This window comes from Seriola lalandi, unplaced genomic scaffold (genome assembly GCF_002814215.2).
Source record: "Seriola lalandi dorsalis isolate HSWRI2012SDOR001 ecotype SW California unplaced genomic scaffold, Sedor1 jcf7180002054797, whole genome shotgun sequence".
Lineage (NCBI taxonomy): Eukaryota > Metazoa > Chordata > Actinopteri > Carangiformes > Carangidae > Seriola > Seriola lalandi.
Window position 1 is genome coordinate 21463 of NW_019525350.1, and position 25450 is coordinate 46912.

General features: G+C 42.8%; 1 protein-coding gene across 5 annotated transcripts in view; it reads right to left on the minus strand.

Annotated features, from left to right (window-relative positions):
- Positions 1 to 25450, minus strand: part of lpp (LIM domain containing preferred translocation partner in lipoma) — a 142670-nt gene that overhangs the window by 7644 nt on the left and 109576 nt on the right. For all 5 annotated transcript variants that reach the window (XM_087179199.1, XM_023425955.2, XM_087179200.1 and 2 more), the window contains 2 exons: positions 18270 to 18439; positions 1755 to 1933 (listed from right to left, as the gene is read on the minus strand). In XM_087179199.1, the coding sequence (XP_087035325.1) occupies positions 1755 to 1933; positions 18270 to 18439 (349 nt within the window). The remainder of the gene's footprint in view (positions 1 to 1754; positions 1934 to 18269; positions 18440 to 25450) is intronic.

A 25450-nucleotide genomic window follows, 5' to 3' on the forward strand; every position in this document is an offset into this window, starting at 1 on the left:
TGCTTAAACTGCATTTTCCCTCCCTTGGTTTAAGTATTTTAAAGCTCAGATATTGAGGTGGCACTAAAAAGTTAAATTTGCTCTTCTCTGAAATATTTCACGTAAATGGAAGATTTGAGGAACGGGGGGGGGGGGGGGGGGGGGGGGAATCTTCTATTTCACATGATTATTCGGTGCTTGAGAATCAGGAAGTGAGGGGACTTCATGGCTTTGGGGAAACACGGACGTACAGGCTTAGCCAGAAATAAACAACAAAGAACAAACAAAACAAGCTCTGGTCCGGGACGTGACTATTCCTCGACACAGAAGGGCCGCATCGCCGAGGTCACACTTGTCATGTGGAATTAAACAACGGCCCGCTGCAGCTACTCCGCAAAGCAAAAGCTGTGCACTCACACCAAGAGACAGCTGTTTACTTCTGTTTCCCTTCTGGTCACTGAGTAAAGGAACATTTCTGGTAAGGTAGCCGTTATGCAATCAGAGAGTGACACAATAACAGGAATTTACTATTAAATTCACGTCCACAGCTGCATCTCATAAGATCACTGGGCTTGTGAAACTGTTTGCAGGATTTCCCGAAAAGGAACCACTAAGATCTTGTACTGGTAAGACTTAAATATAGATGAATCTGTACAGTGAGTTAAGGATTTTAAAGCAGCATAGCTTAATTTTTTTTGTGCATTTTTTTTGTTAAACACCACATATTATCACCTCATTAAGTTGTGTTGTGAGCCTCGCTACACATCTAGCAGACACGGAGCAACATTAGCATTATTTGTCATGTTTTCTGGTGTAAGTGTAATTTTAATTCTCATTTCAGCTCCATTACGAGATAAATAAAATCTGTCTCTCAAGCTGTTAAACGCTCTGCAGTGATCAACAGCTAGTCGTTAGCTGTGTCTGGCAGGTAGTGAGTGAGTTTATCGGAGCTCTTTCAATAAAAACAGAGTGAAAATGAACCAAAACAATGAGCCGAGAGACACTAAAACGCCTCATAGAGCTGAGGGGGATCTGCACAGTTGAGTGTTTGCCACTACGAACTTTACTCACATCACTCTTCATCCATTGGTAATATAAAGACAGTGAGTAGCGCAGCGTTAAATACTTAAATACTCAATTTTGGAAAATAAACTAGTTTCTTGCGTTATTGGAGAAGATGTGTTTAGCTTCGTGTCTTCTTTACTCAGCATGCTAACAAAACTAAACTGTGGTTGTAGGAGCATTAGCACGTTAGCTAACAGTTGGATGCAGTGACTGTGCGCTGCACTTCAGATGTCCTGTGTTCAGTGTGGGGTTGTAGGTTTTGCACACTGTTGTTAACATCATTTGGATTGGATGAAACTGCAAGAAACCCAAAGCTACTGGATATATCCAGCAAACTGTTTTGAGGTTTTGAGAAAGTTTTTGAAACAGGAAAAGTGAACTGAACCTAACTCAACTCTCCTTTTAGCTCTGTTTTGGTCTCTGTTGTTTGGCGCTGGGCAAGCAGCATATAGTTGATGTAATAAGATCAGCTGGCACCTGTGGCTAGAACGTGGTGGTCGGTGAGAGCGGTGAGATCCAACCAGGTAAAGCTGGAGGCCGTAAAAACCAAAACATCGAGCTGAAAGACGCTAAAATGCTTCACAGAGCTGAGGAGAACGACAGAGTCGGGCGAGATCATCAATACAAGTGACCACTTTTAGATCATGTTATTAGTTATTAGATCCATGGTTAATATAAAACTGCTGATGAGCGCAGCTTCAGTTACTTACTTGTGAAAGTCCTCGATGCAGTGGATGTGGTTGGAGGCGTCCACGGTGAAAGGGATGCCGTCCAGGCTGCGGTGGCACACCACGCAGGTGAAGCAGTGAGGGTGGTAGGCTTTCCCTGTAGCCCGCAGGATGCGCTCCATGATGGGCTTACTGCAGATGGTGCAGGTCTCAAGGGTGTTCTGTAGAAACAAACACACAAGCCCACAGACACCCACACGATTAACCCAATAAACCTGATGATGAATGTAGATGAGTCATTCCCGACGGCCCTTTAAGTGCTTGCGTACGATCGCATTTTTTCAAGCAGCATGAAAACTTTAGGAAAGTGCTCCTGCGTTTCCTTGTGAATTGAAACTTTCTGTTTTCCAGCGTTACACTTCAGGTGGCTCTCTTCCCACTCCAGCTTGTGCAACAAATAAATCCGCACTGAGGACCTTTAGCTCGGCTGTCCTCAAATGCCTCTGAAGCTGAAGGAATCTGATTAGCACTCCCCTCGAAACACAAACACAGTCATTTATCAGCCGCCCTCACCCACACTCCATCCTCCCATATGCAAGAGTGTGAGCAGTAAATATTTCCACTTTGTGATGACTGCAGGTTTTCTGCAGCCAGGCGACTGGGCAAGCGGCCCGCGGGGGGACGTGGCGGCCGCCTGCCTCTGACTTATCTGTGGCATCTCTCTTCTTAATATCTGCCGGGAGACGCCATTTGTTATTTCGATATTTTATAAATAACGACTGCCTCTCTAAACAGCAATGCAATTACGTGGGGGGGTGGGGGGTGTAGGTGGATATATCATGTGAGGGTGATCAATGTGCGGCCTGATGTGGCTGTGTGTTTGAGCTGATGGGCCCCACTGTCGCTGCCTCTTGCTCAGGCATTTCCTGGATCTCTGTGAGTCTCTGTCCCCCCCCCCCCTCTCTTTCTGCGCTTGGCTGGGCTAAAGAGTGCACGGTTCAGCTGTTCCCATTGGCTCCCAGTGTAGTAGCAAGCTGCCTCAGTGTTTCCAAACACAGCTCGGGGTGTGTAGCAACACTGCGCTGCGTCATCGGCTACCTCCCAGACGCGCCGCCGGGCCCTGCCGCTTAAAATGACACTTGTGTGACCGCTCAGCCGGGGTAAACTCCCCGCCATCCTCTGTCCGGCCGCGGAGCACGTGCAGTGACATTTGTAGTCTATATGCTAATGAGCGACGCAGCTTCAGAGGACGAGGTTCATTGAAACTACCATGTGAAAGAGTTCCTGACGTGACTCTGTGTGTGTCGCGGCTCTGTCACTTTTACTTCTCAGGCCTCCCTCACAACACCATCATGTGCCACTGAAGACGAGAGCAGCTGATGTATGACTCCAGGCCGGAAAGCAGTGGTTAGAAAAATAGCCGTTTCTTCAAAGCACTCCTGGAGAGGCATTATTTCATAAAAAGCAATGTGTGCAGACAAGCTCTGCATTCTTATTTTTCTTTCTTTCTTTCTTTTTTTTTTTCCTCCAAGACGGTAATAGAAATAAACATTATTCCCAGGGCAACATTTGTGTATAAACAATGTCCATATTGCAATCCTGCTCGATCCTGGAAGTGGAATAAAGCCTTTAATGAGCTCGCTGCACTGAGCCCCTGAGGTTTGCCACACACACACACACACACACTGACAGAGAGAGGTAGAGGTAGAGAGGGAGAGAGAGAGAGAGAGAATATATTTGCAACCTGAGAATCTGAGTAAGATACCAGGGCCAAACAGCACTAAACCATCCTCAACTCTTACTCATCTGTCTGCGTTTCCACTTACTTATTCTCATCTGCCCTTCATGTGGGAATACCTTGCCCTTGTTTAGCTTAACTAGAGCATATGATTTCACAGCACACAGTTCCTCCGGGCTATTGTAATGAGTACAGTACTCAAAAGACAAAATTTCTCTCTTTCTCTCTGATGGTGAGATTCTATGACCTCAATTCATTCATTCTGCTCAGCCTCCGTTGTTTTTTTTTTATTCACTCGTGACTCCTATGATTTGGTATTAAGTAACATTTATTAGCCCTGTTACACGAACGTAGGTCTGATGTTAAATGGGGAAAAACGTTACAGAGCTTCGGCCTGTAGATGGGAACAACCTCCACAGATGGTTTAGGAAATTCTGCATGAAGCACTTGAAGCCCCCTCTCTGTCAAACATCCAGGTCCCTTGTAGTTTGCCACTAGAGGGCTGTATATGTCTGCAGATGTCCGGGTTTTTGCTTTTCCCCTGACTAAATGTGATGTATTCAAGCATATGTATTCTTTTTTTTCTCCCTCTCCCTCATACATTTCTCTAAGTGTTTGCCCAGAAGGCTAAACAAATGTCTAGGCAGATGAGGTAAAGTGAATTTAGGTCAGACGAGCTTCTTGCTGAACTGAGGGGTGAGTGGAGTGCGGTAAAGTCAATTGTGGCCCCTTCTTTCTCACTGTGAGCCGTTTCCTTCTGCCACAAAGCGCTCTCACGGTCTCACACCAAACACACTGATGCCCACGCAACTCCGGCCAGAGCTTCTCACTATTTAGCGACGGGCTCCAAAACAACGTTTGTCACAGCTGTCTGTTAGAATGAGGAGTGTGATGGCAAACAAAGCATGTTAAGAGGGAGTTAAGAGGTCCCATGTGCTCTGCTCTGAACACGAGACACAGGCCTGACGGATTGAGACAGAAACACAGATGGTAAAAACAACACAACAAATACAGTCCAGAGTCGTTTGGTCAGAGTCTTAGAAATGATCCTGGGACTCATTTCCACTGGAAGTCAACTGGATCAAATGACACTGACATTAGACTTATTTAAAACAAACAGGGGAAGACGATCTTTAACTTCATTAACTTAATTTACCCAATACTAGACTAAATAATTATTTCACTCATTCATCTGCAGATCCTTTTCTCAATTAATTGTCGAGTTGTTTTGTCTGTAAAACATCATAAAACAGCGAATAAAGCCCGTCATAATTTCCCAGAGCACACACTGACTTCATCTTCGTCATATAACCCGTTTTGTTTTTTGTTCCACTAACAATCAAAAACTCCAATATATTCACTTCACGAGAGGAAAACTGCAAATCCTCACATGTGGAAGCTGGAAGCATCAAATGTTTGTGATTTCTGTTACTGATTTTATGTCAGTAACCCAAACAGACATAAGAAATTATATGAATAAAAAATCCTCCTTTTCATCCCCAATTAAAATATTACAAATAAACTGAGTTTACATTGTGTGATGCACAAACACAGCTACAGGTGAAACGACGCTGGAACAAAGACGTATTCTCCATGTTTGCAGATGAAGCAGTAAAACAGCTGGAAATCAGCTGTGGCATATTGCTGAGTTTAATCTGTTTACCATCTCCTCCGACCGTATCAACACAAATTTTATACTTATCTGTTCTGTTTTTTTTTTGTTTTCACGTGGCTGGCAGGAGGCGGGCTGGAGTTCACTGAGACTGCACGCAATTTATGACCTGGCACGCTGAACCTGGAGTGGGCCAGATTTACAGATGATCTGATTCAGAGTGTGTGCGTCTGTGTGTGTGCGTGTGTGTTTGTGTGCGCTCAGACCCTCACAGAATGTGCCGGTCGGTGCCAGGCCATGCTGTGTGAATTAACTACACCCCGCTGAAGGTAGCTCAGCGTCGTCTAACAAGGTCTTGTTCGAAAGACAGATCTGAGCGCCGCCGCAGTGTTTGCTTTCCTCCGCAGTGAACAAGAGATACTGACTCGGTCGTGAACTATGAGTCAACTCGCTGACCCTCCTACTTCCTCGGGGTAGGTGTCTGCTGACTTAATGATCCTTGACAAGCAGCCTGCCTCCCTTTTATTGCTTAATATGGGTCAATCAGGCAGGACAAAAAATAAAAAATCAAGCGGCGCTCAGGTGTCTTATTGTCCAACAGGAAGCGCTCGAAAATAGGAGAAGCAAAAATCAAGAGATGAAGGAACTGTGACTCATACTGAGGTGATACTGTAGAGAAAGTGAGAAAGTGACTGCGTGGGTCAACACGACTAATGTCACAATATCATACAGTCTGATGTGAGGCCTTAACCACGGCTTTAAAGGGACAGCGTCACGACTTTGGGAAGTATGTTTATGTGGTTTGTTGCTGAGACCGTCACGTCTGAACTGTGGAGAACTGGATCCTGGTGCCCGTTCAGTCCCATCAAACTTGTTTATGCCAAAAAAAAAACAACAACTTTTCCTTTTTTGTAGTTTGCATTTAAGCTTATAATAAATTTTCTAAAAATCTGTGAATGTAAATATCAGAGTTAACAAATGTAAAACCTTACAAACACAGATAGGTGGCCGTCCGACAGACACGCTGTGCAGCTTCATATCTACTGGACAGCTGCGAGAGTGGCATCAATCTTCTCATGTTTTTACCGTCAAGTTATTCCTTTAAAGTTATAATATTTAACTTTTCCACATTAAAATGACTAGAGATATGTTATTATTCCTATTGATTTGTGCACTTACATTATCCCAAATGCTTCCAGCAATTTTCAAACCTGGAGAAATTGGTTGATTTTAATCCGTTTGGTCGCCTGTTGATGACATCATATCTGTTATACATTGTGTTCCCTGCCAGAGGCTTTTTTTTATCAAGTTTTAAGCCACATACACTTTTTTACACCTTGGTCTTTTGTTAATGTTTTGATTGAGAGACAAAAAAAAACCCAACAACACCAGAGTTTTGATTGAGAGCCCCCTAGTGGCAGAAGTTCAGTGTGTTTAAACATGACAACAGAAAGAATCCTCCTCTCACAGCCTCAGCAACAACAAGAGATCGCAAACAGTTGTTTTGGACATTATTGATTTCAGTACTACTTTTTGGGTTGCGCATTGTTTCGCTGTATTTTTGTCCATCCTTTTAAAAGCACAACACATTCTGTCTTTTATTGTGAAACTCCTGTGACACCATCAGGAAGACTATCTACGATCTGTCGCGTCACTTCATTAAGATGCCTTAGACACACCGGAGATGATTTAGTTATTTCCATCTATTCATTTATAGAAACCTCCTATTTAATAAACCAACTCCACATAGTACGGTTGAATTATTCCACACCTCACGATGAATGCAAAGGTCAACACTGAGTCTTAAAAGCTCTCCACTGTCTTCAGTTTTATATCCTGTTATTTGAAGTATGTCCACGAGGAAGAAACAGAGTTACCTCACTCACAGCTGACTCGGCTCCAGCTTTTGATCAAGCAAATTTAAAAAAAAAAAAGAACTGTCCCCAGGTCTGTGTTTACAGCCGCCGATTCAAAACTGTAGATTCCCAATGAAGGATTAATGTAACAGTGACACCGTAAATGTATTGGATAGACAGTAAAGACGTTGTGGGAGCTACTTTGAGTCGGTTGTGAATGTGTTTTGACAAAGCAGCAGATTGGATTATCATGGTCAGGGTTAAAAAGGGGAAAAAAAAACTTGTTTTCCACGTTTTTAAGCCAAATCACGGAGGTCTGGGCCAGAAGGAGAGGCCAGAAATCTGCTTGTATTGAGGGAGGCTGGGAGCTCATTTAAATCTCCACACGTTTGCGGAGGGATGGTGGGAGCACCGCCCTTCTCTGATCTGAGGTCTGCTCAGGCCGCAGAGGTGGAGAGGTCCGTGTGTAACTGTGTGTGTGGACAACTGAGTTTCCTCTCAGCTGGTCGGGTTCAGTGATCATGATCATCTCCCTCCCACCTCATTTCTGCAGAGGTTAACAAGTGAACAGCCCCCTGCCTTTTCCCCCCTCCCCTAGGTCCATCCCTCACCCGAGACCCCTGACACGATCCCATCCACAACCCTTGACATTCAACTTAAATTTATTTTATATCAGTGATTGCTCTCCAGTGGCCGGCGCTCTCCCTGGCTTCCTCCTCTCCATCCATCTGTATGTGCAGTTTTCTGAGCATCGGTCCCACAGAGTGAGCATGTAAAGATTTATTAACATGACTTGACTCCTTTACAAAATCCTGTCATTTATAAGCGTGTTATGTAAATCACCCACTCGTATCTTTTCTGCTGCCTGAATGCAGATGACTGAGGTGAGTGTTTTTTTTTTTTGTGGTTTGTTTATATGTGGGTGTGAGCGAGCATGTCACGCAGTGGAAAGTGATTCTCCTAATGGTTTGCTCACTCTGAGGATCAGTGACCTTGAAACTATCAGCTGTGTAATTCACAGACGGAGCGTTTGTGACACCCGTGTGCGTGTGTGTGTGCACACGCCAGTCAGTCAGGACGAGCGCGTCGAGGTTTCGGTGTCTCTGACCTGGAACGGCCCTGATTCCTTCCGAGTGTAGGTCTGCCCTGCACAGCTCAGTCAGTCTGTCCGTGTAATAAATCCACACGGCGTTATGGACGACCAGCGTGTGCAGGATTGGGATGGCATCCTGCCAGAGCCTCCTATCCTGATTTGTTTTTTACATTTATTTTATATCTCTGCCTGGACAGTTTATGAGCCGCCTCAGCCCTGACATCGCTCTCACCAGCAGCTGCTCTGCCTGTGCAGGTCTCACACAAAGTCTTGACAAACTAACAAACATCAAGTGAGATTTAGAAATTCATACATTCCTTTACACTCAGCCGTGCTGCTGTATGTTCTTCGCACAGATTTCTTATTTTAGCCTGGTGATAACGTCATGCTAAAGCCAACGTGAAGGGACAGGGCCGACACACAGATCATGCCTTGCTCAGGCCTTTCTTCAAAGAATAAAAGGTGGCAGCGGGGGCCCTGATCTCTCTCTCCGGCTCAGGCAAAGTGGCCGGCCTGCCTGTCTGCCTCTCTGCCTTAAATTCAGCTCTGCAGCAGAATGTGACCCCTCTGGACTTTGGGCAATGTCTCCTGCTCTGGTTACAGAGAGAAACTGACAAAGACCCCGGCAGTAGTTCTCTCATGCCATGAGTTAGAGTGACATTGTGGTGGGTCAGCACTGGGTCACGGATATTTTTTCTCCTGCTCGCTCCTGGGGGGAGGGGGAGGGGGAGGGGGGTGGTGGTGCTTAGACAAAAAACATGAGGAAGGTTTAGAGGGCCCGGTGTTTGGACTCACTCTCCCGTCTCTTGTCCAAACAGCGTATTCTAATAACAACACTCGTGCTTTTCATTTACTTGCCTGTAATGGATAGGACAGCTGTATTTCCTGTAGAGTGGGTCAGTAATAAGAAATAATGACCTGCTTGAGTTTAGTGGGCTCACACCCACTGTACAGCGCAATTATACACACATATAATTGTCTTGGCAAGTCTGGAGACGTACTAAGATGTGAAATCCTATTCATGCAAGTGCTATCTAATTGGCTCACTCCTTTGAGGAATTAGACCGAGTTAATCACGTCTGAATATACAGAACTCAATTAGAACTCTGCAAGCTAATGCAGACAGCCATGAATATTTGATGACGAAGTCAGCAGAAAGCGAGTCTCTGTGTGTTCATGAGCGTGCCTCAGACGACAAGTTAAACCAGGGTGGGTGTATACCTGCCGCCGCCGCCGCCGCGCGTGCGTGGCTGTTCTCCCACCGTGAGCAGCAGCTCTGCGGCGGCTCACAGACACGCAGAGCCGCCAACAGCGAGCCGCAGCGCCACAACCACGAGCATATGGGGTGGGGTGGGGTGTGGGTGAGGGGAGGGGGCCCTGAACTCACCATGCTGGCTGCAAACCTCTGGATCTGACTACCTGGATATCCATCACAGAGGAGTGACAGGTGTGTGGGTGGTGTGCAGTCATTTCTAATTACAGCCACATTATAAACTTCCTCTCTCTCTCTTTTTTTTTCTGTGCTGAACAGTTTCTATCAGTGCGACTGGATGTGAGGGGAGAGATCATCCTCTGTGATCGGATGTATTGTATGTTCCCTCTCTCAATGACAGCAGCAGCTTCTGGGGAGTTCTTGGGGATATCCCATTGTGAGATGGGAGAGTAAGTCTGATATGATGAGCTGTGGAGGACATCCATCACCAGGAGCCCCAATACAGCTGGCACCATGCCTGTCGCCTCTGGGTGTCGTGCCACGTTGCTATCTAGATTGTGTGATTATGGTGCGTTCGAAGTCACTTGTAAAATTCAGTAAACACAACTAGAGCAGTAGTTCCTTTCCTTTTTTTTGTGTGTGTTTGTACACCTTCACTGCTCCTTCACTCACTCCACCCGTCACCCTTTCACTTGATCTTTAATGGATGTAAGTAACACTGTAAAAAGTGGATATTGTTACTATATGTTTCTCAATTAAAAAACTATTATTTCACCTGTTTATCCATTACTTTGAGAGAATTATTTAAAGGTCCCATATAGTCTAAATGTCTGTCCACGTGTAGTGTGATTATAGATCAGCTCTAGCTTCTATATTAATACTGTGAAAGTATCAAAGCCTCAGTCCACAGAGAAATACACACAGCCTGTATTCAGAAACTGAGCCTTAAAACCAGCCGTCAGGACTTCTGGAACTTTGTGATGTCACAATAAAGCAGTCACCAAGCCCCGCCCACCTGGACCCACCAGTGTTTTACCTGAAATCTGCTATATTTATATATATTTATTTTTGTTTATTTCACTCAGTAAACAGTCAGCCAATCAGAAGAGAGGCTCAGAGCCGACCTGTTTGTTGCTAGAGCTCCAGAGAGAAGCCTGAGAGAGGAGATGTAAAACTACACTGAGATGGTTTTTGGTTTTTAACACCACAAATATATCTTCTTATGGATCAACACTTCAAATAAAAGACAAGAAAAGAGTAAAATATGAGACCTTTAAACTTTCTATCCACCGCTTTTAGATAATTATTTGCTTGTTAACATTTGCACCAGATGTGTCAACATCATGCATTTGTTTATCACAGACTTCTCTTAGCGAAGGTAGAGTCATTAAAAAAAAAGTCTTAGTGGTCAGGAGAAGAAAAGCAAAGTATGATTTTCACCTAATGTCTGAAAATGTCACAAATGTAGAAATGTGGTAAATTATACATGAAAACTATGACTTCATTGGATCAGCAGTTGTTAATCAGATCTGTTGTTTTCTTCTGTGTGACTTTTATTAGTTGTTATTATATTGAGTCCCATAGAAAACGTTACTTTCTCTCAAGATCAGTACTAGTTGATATTGGAAATTCATCCTAAGAGTTTGTGCTACAAAAAAGTTTGTCTGCACAGGAAAATTAATTACAAAAAAAAAAAAAAGAAGTCAAACAGTTAAGCTATTATGAAGCTTCTGTGAATGGGCTGGCCAAGGAGCCTGACATTACTACTTTCAAAGACAGACAAACAGACACTGAGGGTAAAGCTCATCTGTCAAACATGAGCGTTTCCTGGTGAATGGCAGGTCAGGACTACTGTGTGCACTTCTTCATTTTCAATAGCAGAATGGAAAATCTTTCGGAGAGTGTAACCAATGAGACCAAAGCCCATTTATTTTAAATAACAGAGCCGCGGTACAACACCAGATAATGAACACAATTACATTCAAGCAAGTTGATGTCCGTGACCTTGGTGGTCTCTGACATTTTGTCAAAAGAAGCAGAAATAGATTAAGGTTTTTATGTGGGCAAATCCCTATCTTTTTATTACTGCTCTTTAAATATGAAGCTCTGCTCCCGGCGTGACCTTGTGTTACTTACATCAGTCTCATTACAGTATTGCACTTTAGTTATCTATATTCATAGGAAGTGGTAGTATAAACAGGAAGGTGGGGATGTGATTCTGCGTCTAACAGGGAACTGAGCATTGTCTGCAACATTTTTACCATTCACTGGTGTCAGTAAAGCAGATTGAATGGATCCGTTTACTGGCATACAACCTGAAGCAAAGGGCAGCTAAGGAGCCTTTTTAAAAAAATAAAAAATAAAATAAATAAATTAACTGGGCACAAAACTTGAATGCTGCAGAAATTTGCAAGACACCACTGTAGTACCAAGGCAGATACGGAGGACACAGAATGGACTTAAGAACAGTGGGCACGGTTCCCTGTGTAAGCAATTAACCTTCGGCGACACCGAATCCCGCGCCTGAACTTCTTCAAAGACCAGCTGAGCTATCAGATGGATGAAGAGCCCCTGTTGCTCTCAGCTCTGTTCAATAATATGCTCTCGTGGTTAGAGGCAGACTTCCTGAAGTGAAAGAAGAAAGGAAATTATTCTTCATTTCTAAGACTACAAATTCAAATAGATGTGTCGACTTTTCTAATCCCACTATAATTGAGAACATTTTGGCTTGAACTCTCTAAAAAGGTATAATGACCGCAACTGAGCGACTTCAGCTGCTACACGATGTGAGGATGTGAAGGTTTCTCCAGTCAAGAGTCTATAAATATGGTCGTAGTTGCCTGTCGTTCAGGGAATATAGCAAGAGATGAGCCTGATGTGAGTCGACACGTTTAAGTTTTAATCCTTACATTCTCAGTGCTGGTTGGCAGGTGACACTAAGTTTCATACTACAGCACTGTTTGGTGTAGTCGAACTACCTGACTTTGTTTTCATGTACAATAATTACAACTGCTCCTTCTAGTTCATTACAACAATTTAAAATGATATTCCAGTATTAAAATACAGAACTTGACACATATTTGATGAATGATGAATCTCTGCACTTCTTTTCAATTAGGAAATGTTGGGTTAGCATTGGCAGTAAGTTAATACTGCTCTGCTGTGGCGTGAAGAGAGCGAACACATTAAACAATGAGGCTGATGTCGGTGAGTTAAAATTACAAACAGATGCGCTGGATTATACAAGGGGTTGTTTTTGTGAATCTTTGTATTCAGTGTGCGACTGACGGACTCCACTACTGAGAATGAAAGCTACTACAGAGAGTACAATAAATGGTTATTGTTGAAAAGAGTCCGACTCTAAATAGTTTCAAAGATCACATCAGGTTTCACACACACACACACCTGGACATAAACACACGACTGACTCATTGTACTAATGGCCTGTTAAATGACAGGAGCACTTATATCTCACATCACAGCTCTCAGCTTTGACTGAGGCTCTAACCTTCAATAACACTCACATCACTAAAGCTCACTAATCATTATCTTGTTTGTTTAATTCATATAAAAACAAACGTGTTGTAACGATCTCTTTGCGGAGAGTAATCATTTCCTTGGATTTTATTGGACAGATTAAACTAATTATACATAATGTCTTGATTAGTGAGCTGTAGAAGAAAAAGTTTCCCTTTTTTTCTCCACTGTTTACTCTAAGCTAAGCTAATTGTTTGCTAGCTCTAACTTCATATTTCGCATACAGAGAGTGATATCAATCCTCTCATCTACCTCTCGGTAACAAAGCAAACAAACGTATTTCCCAAAAAGTACATTTTTCATTTATAGTCTGCCGCACAGTTAACTGACACATTTTCTGATGTGATTTGACTCTCTTCTGTTCGACCATTACTACTTTCTCTGACACCATATCATCCACCCATACAGAGGATTATGATTATATGACACCACTAATAGTCCAAAATACCATCACATCACTGATGGACACACTGAGTCAGGAATATTAGGATATGATCTGTTATATTGTCCTACTGGGTTTCTCTCCGACCCGGCTTTGTGAATTTCCAGATGTCCTGTGAGTAATTTGTTCTAGTTTGCAGAAAACAAAAAACACTCTGAAATACTTTGAATTGAATTTTTGCCTTCTTGTAAAACACTTAGTGGCACTGCAACACCTACTGCAACTGCTGTCTCTCGGTAACTATGATGGACGGCTCTCTGGGTGGTGTTTGCACTCACACTCACACTTTCAGTCTTATCATCTGTGCAAACATGGAACAGGGGAAGTTGTGGGACACCTCAGGCTGAGACACACACACACACACACACACAGAAAAAAAAAAAAAAAAAACACCCCCCAAAAAAAACCCAATGGCAACTCGATGTTGTCACATTAACATGATTACGAATGACTCCATGCAAAACGAGACATTAATTGGGCGGCTGTAGAGTTTATCACCATCACTGTGTATTCAAATAGGCAGCGATAAGTCCTCTGTGGAGGCAAACCGCGGAAGTGCCGAGGACAAAAGGATGATTGCTGCCCTGCAATTCGTGGACAAGTGGTGTGACTGAGGTTGGTTAGACTGGGAGATAGCAGGTTGTAAAAAATCAGAGAGTAGACGGGTGACGATAACAGATGTGGGTGAGTTCCTGCACATTACTGAAAAGGAATCAGTAATATCTAGACAAACAGTTTGAATGAGGCAAATCACCCAGCGGAAGAGATGGATCTTGCAGATACAAACGCCAGCACTGTTCCACAGAATATGTAAAGTCTCAGCCTAGATAAAGCGGATGCTGATCGCCTGCTCTGATACATGGTAGAAAACTTTATTGGATGGCAATCACCGTGGCATGCAAAATGTATTCCTACAATTCCTGGCAAAGGGATAAATGGGTTTTTGCATAATATTGTACAAACAGTAAGTTTCCGCAGGCACCTGTTATACCTGTGAGGTATTCCTCATCAAATGCAATAAACTGCCAGAGGGAGTGAGGAAAATTAATTTCACCCTTGGAGTACATAACATATAGGATGGAAATAAAAACTGCTCATCTGTTGTATAGTTTTTTTTAAATGTGCTTTTGACTCATTCTTTATCAGCAAATACAATGAGTTTGAAAGACATGGATATTTACGAGGCAAAAAGGGCTTTCACAAACTGCACTATTAAGCTGCATCATGGGAAATGTAGGCTTTCTGGCGCTTGAACAAAATGTCTCAGGCTCTGCTGCTTTGATTTGATTTTGACAATTGCAGTTTTTCCCTCCCACCTTTGGACAGAGCTAGCTGTTTCCCCCTGCTTCCAGTCTTTATGCTAAGCTAAGCTAACCAACTGCAGGCTCTAGCTTAATATTTAGCACACAGACATGAAAGTGGCACTGAAGTTCTCATCTTACACTTGAATTTGAAAAAGGGTTTCTCCCAAAACTGGGCAAAGTCGACATTTAAGTCAAATCACAACATTTTATTCACTAAAACTCATATTATTCAGTCTCTGCTCTGGCTCCACCAACCTTATGGAAGTGCAATACTTAATTTCTGTAAACAGCTGGTTACAACGGGTTTAATAAGCTGCAGATATAACAGTGTGGGAATCTACAGTCACAAACACACTGACGGAGCATCATTAACATTCGTTTTGCTCTCAGAGATTCCTAGACTGACTGACTTGGAGGCTGACTTGAAGTTTTTCGTCTTCCTCTCTGGGATATGACATTTCTCTTCAGAGACTCAACTCTCACGTTCATTTTCTAATCGTACAGAGGCGTATGACCCTGAGGATGGGAATAAAAGAAGAAGAAATTACTTTCATTAAGAAATTCAGATTTCCCCCATCCTTTTGATCTTGTGCCAGAAGAACATTTATGCTGATGAAATGCATAAATAAAGTTCTTAAATTATCCCATTCCTCTTTAGCGCATGTATCAGAGTTGGAGAACTTCCAGACAAGACAACTACAATCACAGTGAGTGCCTCTGAAAAGGGATGATTTAAGAGATGGGCCTGCCACTGGTTTAAACGTCATGTGGCTCAGCTTTTGAGACTTTACTGGTAAAGTGCACATCAAGCCATTTCCTGCAAGTGATGTAAAGGAACTGTACGTATGTGTTAATACGTGCCGTGCCAGAGGAATCAACCACATCAGTGTGTGTTCTAATTAATTTCTTTACGACAACTTGTTATTCTTTGAACTGCCCTGGTCATCAAGATGCTTTATCCCTGATCTACCAAAAACAAAGCTTTAACCTCCTCATTAACTAGCGAGCTGCGAGCTGCACTGATGCTTGTACAAGCCCAATTATTTCTCCTTAAAACTCTCTTTTCCACAATCTGGAAAGTGGAACGTTTGTGTTTCCTCGGCAAATAACTACCTGACAGCTTTTCTTTTAGTGTGGCTTCTATCTGTCTCAGGGGCCCTGCAGAAAAAAAACTTACTGTACACAAGCTGCAGGTATGGGCCAGGGATATTAAAGTTAAATCTAGTTTTCACATCAGGGGTCTTACTTATAACATTTCCTCTGCCTCATGCATATCATAGTTTCATATTTTACACTTTTCTTGTATTTTATTTTGAAGAAGAAGAAGAAGAAGAAGAAGAAGATATATTTGTGGTTTTAAGAACCAAAAACCATCTCAGTGTAGTTTTACATCTCCTCTCTCAGGCTTCTCTCTGGAGCTCTAGTAACAACAGGTCTGTAAGCCAATCAGATGAGAGAAAGGAGGCTCTGAGCCTCTCTTCTGATTGGCTGACTGTTTTCTAAGTAATCTAATAAAAATATAGCAGATTTCAGGTAAAACACTTAGAGAAACCAAATCCTGTAAAGGTTTGGATGGTGGGTGCAGGTGGGCGGGGCTTGGGCGTGGTTGAGAGCTGTGACTACTTTGTTGTGACATCACAAAGTTACAGGAAGTCCTGACGGCTTGTTCTGAATACTGGCTGTGAGCATTTCTCTGTAGACTGAGGCTTTGATACTTTCACAGTATTAATATAGAACCTACACTTGCTTTATAATCAAACTACACACTGACATCTACCCTTTAGACTATATGGGACCTTGAAATAATGAGCTTAAAGTAATAGATAAACAGGGACCTTTAAAAACTGCATTTTGAAATAAAACAACAACAAGTCAAAGTTAAAAGCTGTTACCCAGAATTTCCATTGTAATGGCTCATTGTGCTGCACAGCTTCTTCCTGTCTCAGCTTCCAGGAATGACCTACAAACTTACCCATGATATTGCTGACACTGGGAAACGTGCTCCTGTCATTTCCAGCACTGAACCATATTCTAATGAAACTGAACAAGGGGAGACACTTCTGCAAAAATGATTTCATTGTGGTGTTGTAAGATGATGCGTCTTTCCTGGCATTATTGTGCCAGGAAATACTTTCATATGTGTTGCGCAACATAGTGACAGGAAAACAGGTCACAGAAGGAATAAAAAAAAAAGAAAAAAAAGCTGTTTTCTGTTTGTTACCTACTGTAGATTTTAGAGGAGACAGAAAATCAAACAATGAATAGGAGGAATAAGACACCAAAAAATCTCCTGCTTTATCTGATCCACACAGAGAATTATCACCATGTTACATACTAACATGATTTTGACACCAATTTAATAAATCAAGTGCGTTTAAACCATATCTGACTGCTCATCAGCTGTAACTCCAGATAGCTGAGCATCAGCTCTTGTGAAAACATCGTTCTTATAATCGTGATCTAATTCACCAAGGAAGAGATATCTGGAAATCCTCCATTAAAAGACAATCAATGAACGCTTCTCTGATATCATTATTCAGGGAGAACAATGACAAGTCTATCAATATATATCCTGGGCTGCAAAAAGTTAGAGGTGAGCAGTCACCAGACAGCCAAGGTAAAAATCTGAAGTTGTGCTGCTGTCAACAACAGGCAACATTTCAAGTGTCTCCAACGTTAGTCGAACATGAATTGATGTTTTTGACCAGCGGTGGACAGCTGTAAACACCACACTATCGGCGTCAAGAGGTAGGGCGGGTCGTCCACTAACCGGAGGGTTGGTGGTTTGATTCCCGGCTCCTCACGTCTGCATTTCGAAGTGTCCCTGGGCAAGATACTGAACCCCAAATTGCCCCCTGAGGTGTATTAGGTGTGTGAATATGGTTGGGAGAGAAAGGGGTATAAGTCTACGATGAAGGAACTTTGTGAATGGCTGAATGTGGCTTCCATTGTAAAGCAGCACTGAGTGGATGATGAGACTAGAAAAGCGCAACATAATGAATTAATTATACAACATATCATCACCTTATTGTCTCAGAGTCAACATGGCTAAAGTGTTAGCAACTAGCAATCACGGATCAACATTATGATTTTTACGGAGTCGTGTTTCGGTCCAGTGTTCACTCCACCAACTTGTGAGAATAATATCTGACCGTGTAGCTGCTAAATGTTAACAGATATTAGATGTAAGATATTTAGCTACTTGCTAACATCGTCTGTCTGTCACTTGCTGTCGCAGTGGGTTTTCACTAAACAAAAGAGTAAAGCTGCAGGTTGTAAAACCAAAACAAGGAAATCAAAGACACTTCAAAGCGAAGTGAAGCATCGATAAGAGCAACTGCTTTCACATTACACACAGTCATTTGATCCATTGTTAATATGGTCTGCTAACACATTCAACACTGAACATGTCACAAGGCCAACCTTGTTAATTCCAGTATGTATCGTATTGGGATCCTCACGTCTACAAACTCATTTATCATCAGTTATTTAAAGTTGTGTAACTGGAGGAAATCACTAACGACAGTTTCACCAAGGGAGCGAAAAACAGAACAGAACCAAGGACTAAGGAGGAGATGAGGAAGTGTGTGGTGAGCCTGGCACCCTTGATGAAATGAAATGTGGTTGCCTGAAGTGAAAATATATGGACATTGCAGGCACAGAGCTACCGGTATGCCCGCCCCCACGGACACATAAATAACCACAGTGAGCTTTAAACATGGGGGAGAGGCAGGTGGATTCGAAAGGGCAGAAGTTACTTACAATATAGCAAGGCTCGCAGTATGCCTTCTTCTCCACAGCGTAGAAGGGCTTGCCACGCAGCTTGGTGCTGCAGGTCATGCAGACGAAGCAGTCGACATGGAAGACCTGGTCCATGGCAGTGCAGCCGGTGCCCTCACCCACCACGTTCTCTCCACAGCTGGCACAGCGCCCTGGGGAGAGGAGGAGAGGAGGAGAGGAGAGGAGGGGGAGGCTGAGCCCAGATTCACTATAAATCCACAGATATTTAAGGTCAGATAGCATCTACCAGGAAACCAACAGTCACACTCCGCTCACTGAAAATATTGCCAAAGTCCAGACAAATCATCCAATCATGTAAATTATTGTGAGGAAGGTCTGTGAAGTGCGACTCTATTTGCATGAACCGGCTGCTGGATGCTCCAGTGATGACAAACAGCTCGACCTGATGAGAAGCATCCAACAGCGCAGCAAATCTCCCTCAACACTTTTAGGACCACGGTGACACACAGCAGCTGAAGCCCGACCGGGTCAAAGGAAACGGGCCTCGTCATCAGATTAATACAGGACACATGAAAACTAAACAACTAAAACATCTCTAAAAGTGAAAACAGGGGCAAAGATCTCACATACGTTATTCTGGAACTATTTTGATCTTTGAATAACCTGAATGATACGAAGAGAAGAATCGAGTTGGGCTGCAATTAATGATCATTTTGATTTTGCTCAGTCACAGAGACGCAAAGTGTAACGAGCTACTTCAGGCCCATTCACTGTCATTTGAACATTTAAACCTGTGTTTTTCGTTTTGTTTTTTTTTAAAATGGAGTTGAAATAATTTAAACTGCTGTCAGTAACATAAACCTGTAGAGTTGTTCAATTATCCAGGAGACTCCTGTGTTTCTGAAGACTGAAGATAGAGTCTCCTCCCAGAGAGCGACTCTGTTCCTGCGCTTCATTTTATTGCTCAGTTGAACTTGTCAACAAAAAAACAAAAAAAGTTGCAGGACATGCTGAAGTTCTCCAAGTCCAATGTGACATCGTTCAGTTGCTTGTTCTGTCCAATCAGACGCCCAAAACAATCAATTTACAATAAATAAAGAAAAAGAAAAAAAAAACAGGAAATCTTCATATTTGAGAAGCTGAAACTTTCTTTATAAATGACTCATTTTTAATTGATTGTTAGTATCAACTTGCTGTTGATTGATGTTTTATTTAGGCAAAATAAGCATCAGAAATAATAGAATAAAAGGTTTAAATCACGTTGTGTAAAGTGCATATTCATTTTTAGTGCTATTCTGAATTCTTAAATCTCCTTTCTCCATTTACTAATGTTCACGTCCGTCCGTCTGTCTCTGTCTGTCTGTCTCGCTCGGACTGCTCGACCACAGGATCCACAGAGTGAACTGCCCCCCCCCCCCCCCCCCCCCAAAAAAAAAGGATGAACTATCCCTTTAAATGCCTCATTTCCTGATGTCAGAAGTGTCTAATCTTCATTTCTATTTCAAACACTGGATAAGGAAGGATTAAATACTATAATTATGCCACATTAAAAAGGCTATAGACATCACCAAAGTGTGACATCTATTTCAAAAAAGTCAAGCTTTAAATGATAAAAAGAAAACTTTAGAAGAACAACTAAGTCTTTGTAAAAGGGGCACAAGTGAACTGATACTATTGCGCCAGGAAAAGCCTGATTGCATATTGCGGGACATGGCATTTGGATATCTTTAATTGAGTTGGAGATATCTTTAATTGAGTTTAAGATGTCCTCGACTCAATGCAAGTTATCTTCAACCCAATTAATAACACTGTCAATTTAATTACTGGTATCTTACAATAATAGGGTTTAAAAAGATATCTGAGAATGTTTTATTTTTTACACATCTGAGGACAGATGCAATCTCTCTGAGGGAGTATGATATAGTATATTTAATTAATTCAAGTTCAGTTCTATGGATCATTTTTTTTTTGTTCCTTTTTCATTTTTTGCTTCATCTAAAGGCTGATTTTGGCGATGATTGACACTCTGTATGTTCTGAACAGAGCGGTTCAAGCGTGTTACAGACAGAGGCGAGACACTAACCGGGGGAGATAGAGTATCTGATGCTTGCATTTTCACAGTTCCACTTACTGTTTTCATATCAAAAAATTCAAACGGAGTGTAAAGCGGAATCTGTCTCAGGTATCAGCGCAACTTTGGAAGTCATATGTTGTTGAGATCAAATATCTGCTTGACTGCGAGGCTCGCTAATGGTATTCTAATCTCAGATAACTCATTATCTTATCAGCAGCTTCACTGGAAACTGAGAGAAGTTGCTTAAAGAATGACTGGAGCCACAACTTTTCCAGCAACATTTGGAAATCCTCATCGGCGCGCTGATATTTGTGACTTTTTCTTTTATTATGACGAGAGTCGCCGTTTATTGACTCGGGAGACATTTAGAAAAACAAAGAGTTGCCGTTGAAGACATTTCGTACTTTAATTCAACATCTGCCGTCATCCGCGTCGACTCATAGCGCACGCAAGTTTTCATAAAACCTGGTATCGGTTTCATCTGCTCGCACAGCTCCATCCACACCTCAATTATGGCTGTGTTACCTACTGTACAGGGAGGCAGATTAAACAAACTAGCGAAGGCACGTCTCGGGGGGACATGTGGGTGTCAGTGGAATCACAAGCAGGGTAATCACTTCAGAGAGCCAGAGGGAAAGAGAAAGGGAGAGAGAGTGAGCGAGAGACAGAGACGGAGCACGCTGAGCCTGTTAGTGGCTTCAGATCACAGGCCATCTTCAGTGAGTGGATGAGAATGCCAGACATGTCCCACAGGGCTCCCACTTTAAATAGCGAGAAGGAAACCTCTCGGAAATCCTTTTCCTTTTGGCAGTCTGTGATCGCAGGGGCCCTCAGGAGCTATTTGTGCACGACTGTGCTTACAGTGTACACAGTTTTACCCCAACACACACGCACACACACACACGCATGCGCGCACAAACACACACACACGCACACACAATGAAAAAAGTATCTCTTTGAGCCAGACACGCCACACATGTAGAGGAATATATACAAACATAGACACATGTATCATATACTGTACGCATACCAACAGACATGTCATGCCATGCTGCGTGTACAAATCAGCAGCCCACACACACACACACACACACACCACGCACGCACATACATACACACACACGCACGCCATCCTGAAACAAAGAGCAGCAGATCTGAGGCTGGTTGCAGCTGTTTGCTCCTCCACCTCTAAATGTCCCAAAATGTTAAACACTGCTAAATAATAAGATGAAGAGTTTAAAAAGGTGCTGAGAGTTAAACGTCGTTAACATGACATGTCGTTACACAGCGTATGTCACGTCAGACATGACGCTATGATCTCTGCTGCCGAGCGTTGGCGGTGACGGGCTCCAATGGGGATACAGAGGATACCGTGTATGTGTCGTATACGTGAGAGATTATTAATATCACATGTGATCGGACAAGATTCAATCAGTTGCACTATGTTTCAGGATTTAAAATAAAAATGTAATTGAATCGAGGCTGCGGATTGTGATTACTTTCATTTATTGCTGCAACTAACAACGATCCTTTATCATCCATCAAACTGCTGGTTATTTACTGGATTAATAAATTAACTGATCGGTCTATAAAACGTATGGTTGCACTGAGTGACGACGCTTCCCACTCACATTGTATATATTAGAAATACACACATTAGAAACATTGATACTTTAAATACTTTAAATTAATGTCCTCTGGTACAACACCACTAACTATGAGCTCAAAGCTGAAACACACAACTGAACTGAGACTTCCACAAATAAAAAAACTAAACAAATACAGGCATCATATGTGTTTACCTGTACAGGTGTAACTAACTAAAGTGGCCACTGAACTTAAGAGTTTCATTATAAACGACTCTGGCTGATTAAATTGTTCTGTCTTTAAAATGTAAGAGAAGAGTGAATAATGGCATCAGAGTTTCCAGGGCACACGGTGACGTCTTCATGACAAGAGTCAACTTCACCCAGAGAAGCAGCAAATTCTCACATTAGAGAAGTTAAAACCTGAGAATCTTGACTTGAGCCACTAATTGATTATCGAAATTGTTGCAGATTAATTTTTTTGTCCCTCGACCAATTGTTTCATCTCTATTTTCATTCAGTTATCTGTCTTTCTTTATATTATTATACAACATAATTTTCACGTTGGAGAAGGTGGAACTGGAGAACTGGTTTTTCATCTTTGCTTCATGAATGAAACAATAAATCAATTAAAATGTGTGTTTCACGGTGTTGTATGAAAACGATTCCACAAAGTGTGAAAATGTGAAGGTTTTTTTTTCCCGCCTCTAACAGTCTTACTGTATGATAATAGAGAGACGTGCCGAGTGTTTTACAATGCTTCACATCAATAATTTCACACGTCGGCATCAGAAGTAAGCATTTTCAATTTTGAGACACTACTTCAATTGACTTCTTGAATAATACAGGACAGCAATTGAAGCAACATCGTATTTACCCCCGTGGAGATGATCCCAAATACTTTCGAACTATTTCAGCTGGGCATGAAGGAAGCATGAAAGGCCTCACCGCTCCCCAGCGTCCCTTTGCGCGGGGAATGGAACCAGAGTCTTAATATCAAAACTTCAAATAGTTCCTGTAGAACCAATCCAACGGTGACAGGGCGGGAGGGGGAGTTCATTTACACTTTACTCACTTTCTTTCCTTTCATTCTTTAACTCTCAGAAGTGTCTCTTCTCTGTTACATCGAAAGTCAAAAGAAGGACTGAAGAAAAACTCTTTTCTTCTTTTCTTTTTTTTTTTTTTTTTAAAAGCGCATTCCCTGTGAGCTATAGAGGCTTAGAATGGTTAGACAATTTAATTGGATAAAAAGAAAAGATTAAAGAGGCCCTGACTCTGTTCCATAAATAATTGATTTCTAATGTATTTGTAGTGGCAGTGAGACGCTGTTGTTTGGGAATGGGGGATGTTGAGTGGCAGAACGCTTCAGATTTCCCTCAGTCTTTGCCTTCTTTGTTTTTTCACGCCGTGATATTGAAGCAGCATGAAAGGCAGAGAGGGAGCACACTTGCAGCTCAATTTGATCTTACATCGTCAGAAATCAAAGATCGTGCATGTAAAGAAGGATCGCAAGGAACTTTTTTGTGGGAGACCAAACTTTTCACACTGTGTTACTAAAGAATACAATTCTGCTGGTGCAACCCTTGCAAACCCCAAAGGCAAAGCCGGCAACTACAGCTCCTATCCAAAACTAATAAAAGAACCACAAAATCCATTTTGGGACTTCAACTTAAGTTTTTGTGCTTGGATTAAAATATCCAGTGGATCCGGTGGTAAAAACACAAAACACGTTCAACCACTCCATATATTGTGGTTCAATATTAACAACACACAACAGGGTAAGAGGGAAGGGATTGAAACAAAAAACTAATAGAAATGTGGCGACAACAGATGGATCTTTAGTTGGTTCGATTTATGAGTAAGTGTTTCCTCGCTCTCGTACAGCATGAATTCATTGTGACACCTTTAAAAAGGTGAGGCAAATAAAAAGGTACAAAGTTGTGATAAGTTCTTCGCACTTAATTAAAGACATAAACAATAGGTCAGCGAGTGGTTAACAGCAGAAAATAAGTCTGTTGAGCACATTAGGCGCGTAACCGGCAGCTACTGAAGCACCAGAGGCCGCGATTTGTTCACCGCTTCATCTCTCTCCCCTCTAGGTTAATCTACTTTGTTGCCTCACGTTGGCCCGCGTGCAGCCCGACAGTGCCGTGGCCCTCGGTTGCCTTGGGATGACAAGAGAAATAGCTGTCATCGCTGCATTTCAATCTCTGAATGCCTCTTTCCTAACCCCCGCCTTTAATCTCATTCCCAATGTCAGCAAATAGCAATCTGCAGAACTGCTGCGGTGATGGTGGAGGACGGAGGATAGGCGAGCCTGTGCCACTAAGCATTACGGCCCGGCGTGTCAGGGGCCCCGCGGCAGCAGAGCGAGGGGGCCTGAGTGTAGGTTACATGTTTTAGAAGCAGGTTGGCGGGAGCGACATGGAGGGGTGCCAGAGAGCGAGCGGGGCTGGCGAATGAGGTGAAACAGAGAGAGAGAGAGAGAGAGAGAGGAGAGAGGCAGGGAACAGGTGAGTGTGTGTGTGTGTGTGCACAGCAGAATATGTGGACAAGCTGTGCGCTCAAAGACGTCTGTGTGTTTATATGCTGTTTATCCGTGCGCACCCGTGTGCTTGTAAAGTACGTCTGCGTTTGCGTGCATGAGCATGCGGATGTCTACTCATTCCTGAGGTCAAACGCTCACTCACAAATGAAATCTAGCAACGTGAGTGCCCGGAAGCCTCAGCTGGGCTCGCACGGCAGCTGATCTTGCAAGCCTCAGTGGAGCTGTCTCAACGAGGCAGGATAGCAAGCGCCGAGCCTGGCGGGGGAGGAAGGGGAGGGGAGGGAGCAGGGAGAGGAGGTGGTAGAGGGGGTAGAAGGGGGGGCAGGGAGGGAGGGGGGGGGTGGTCACCTCACGTGAACCGCTGCCAAAAAGCGGGCTTCTGTCGCTGGGAAGAGAAGCCCCATGCTGGCACACTGCATCATCTGAGAAACTAGAAAGCAGCGTTGCGAGGTCAGCGACGGCGGCGGCGGCGCTGGGACGAGATAATGAGAGGACCAAAGTGGCATAGAGGAGCCGTAAACTGTGCTGAAAACACGACTCCATGTTGACTGGAAATGGCATCTCCCCCCCACCCCACCGCGCTAAAAACAGTCACAAATATAATTAAGGTTTGAAAACATCACGTGAACGATTACAAACAAGATGATGACATAGCAGAACTGCTAAGATCTCATTCATAAAAGAACCGAGTTAGAGACAGTTTTCCTTGAAGCTGCACAAACAGATTTTTTACAAGATTTGTCGTTCAAAGCGTTAAACATGATTTCAATGAGGAGAAAAAAAAAGGGTCTTAAAAGTCAAATCTGCAGCCTCACACTGACATACATACTGCATTTCCTTCACAAAAGGCAGCTATGATGGATCATCCGTGGCTATTGTGTCGTATAATCTTGTCATTTGCAGTCGTACATTATAATCCACTGTAGGTGGTATAGTGATGCATGGGCTTTAGATGAGTTGCCATGTCACCAGACTGCCTCATATGATGCCCCCC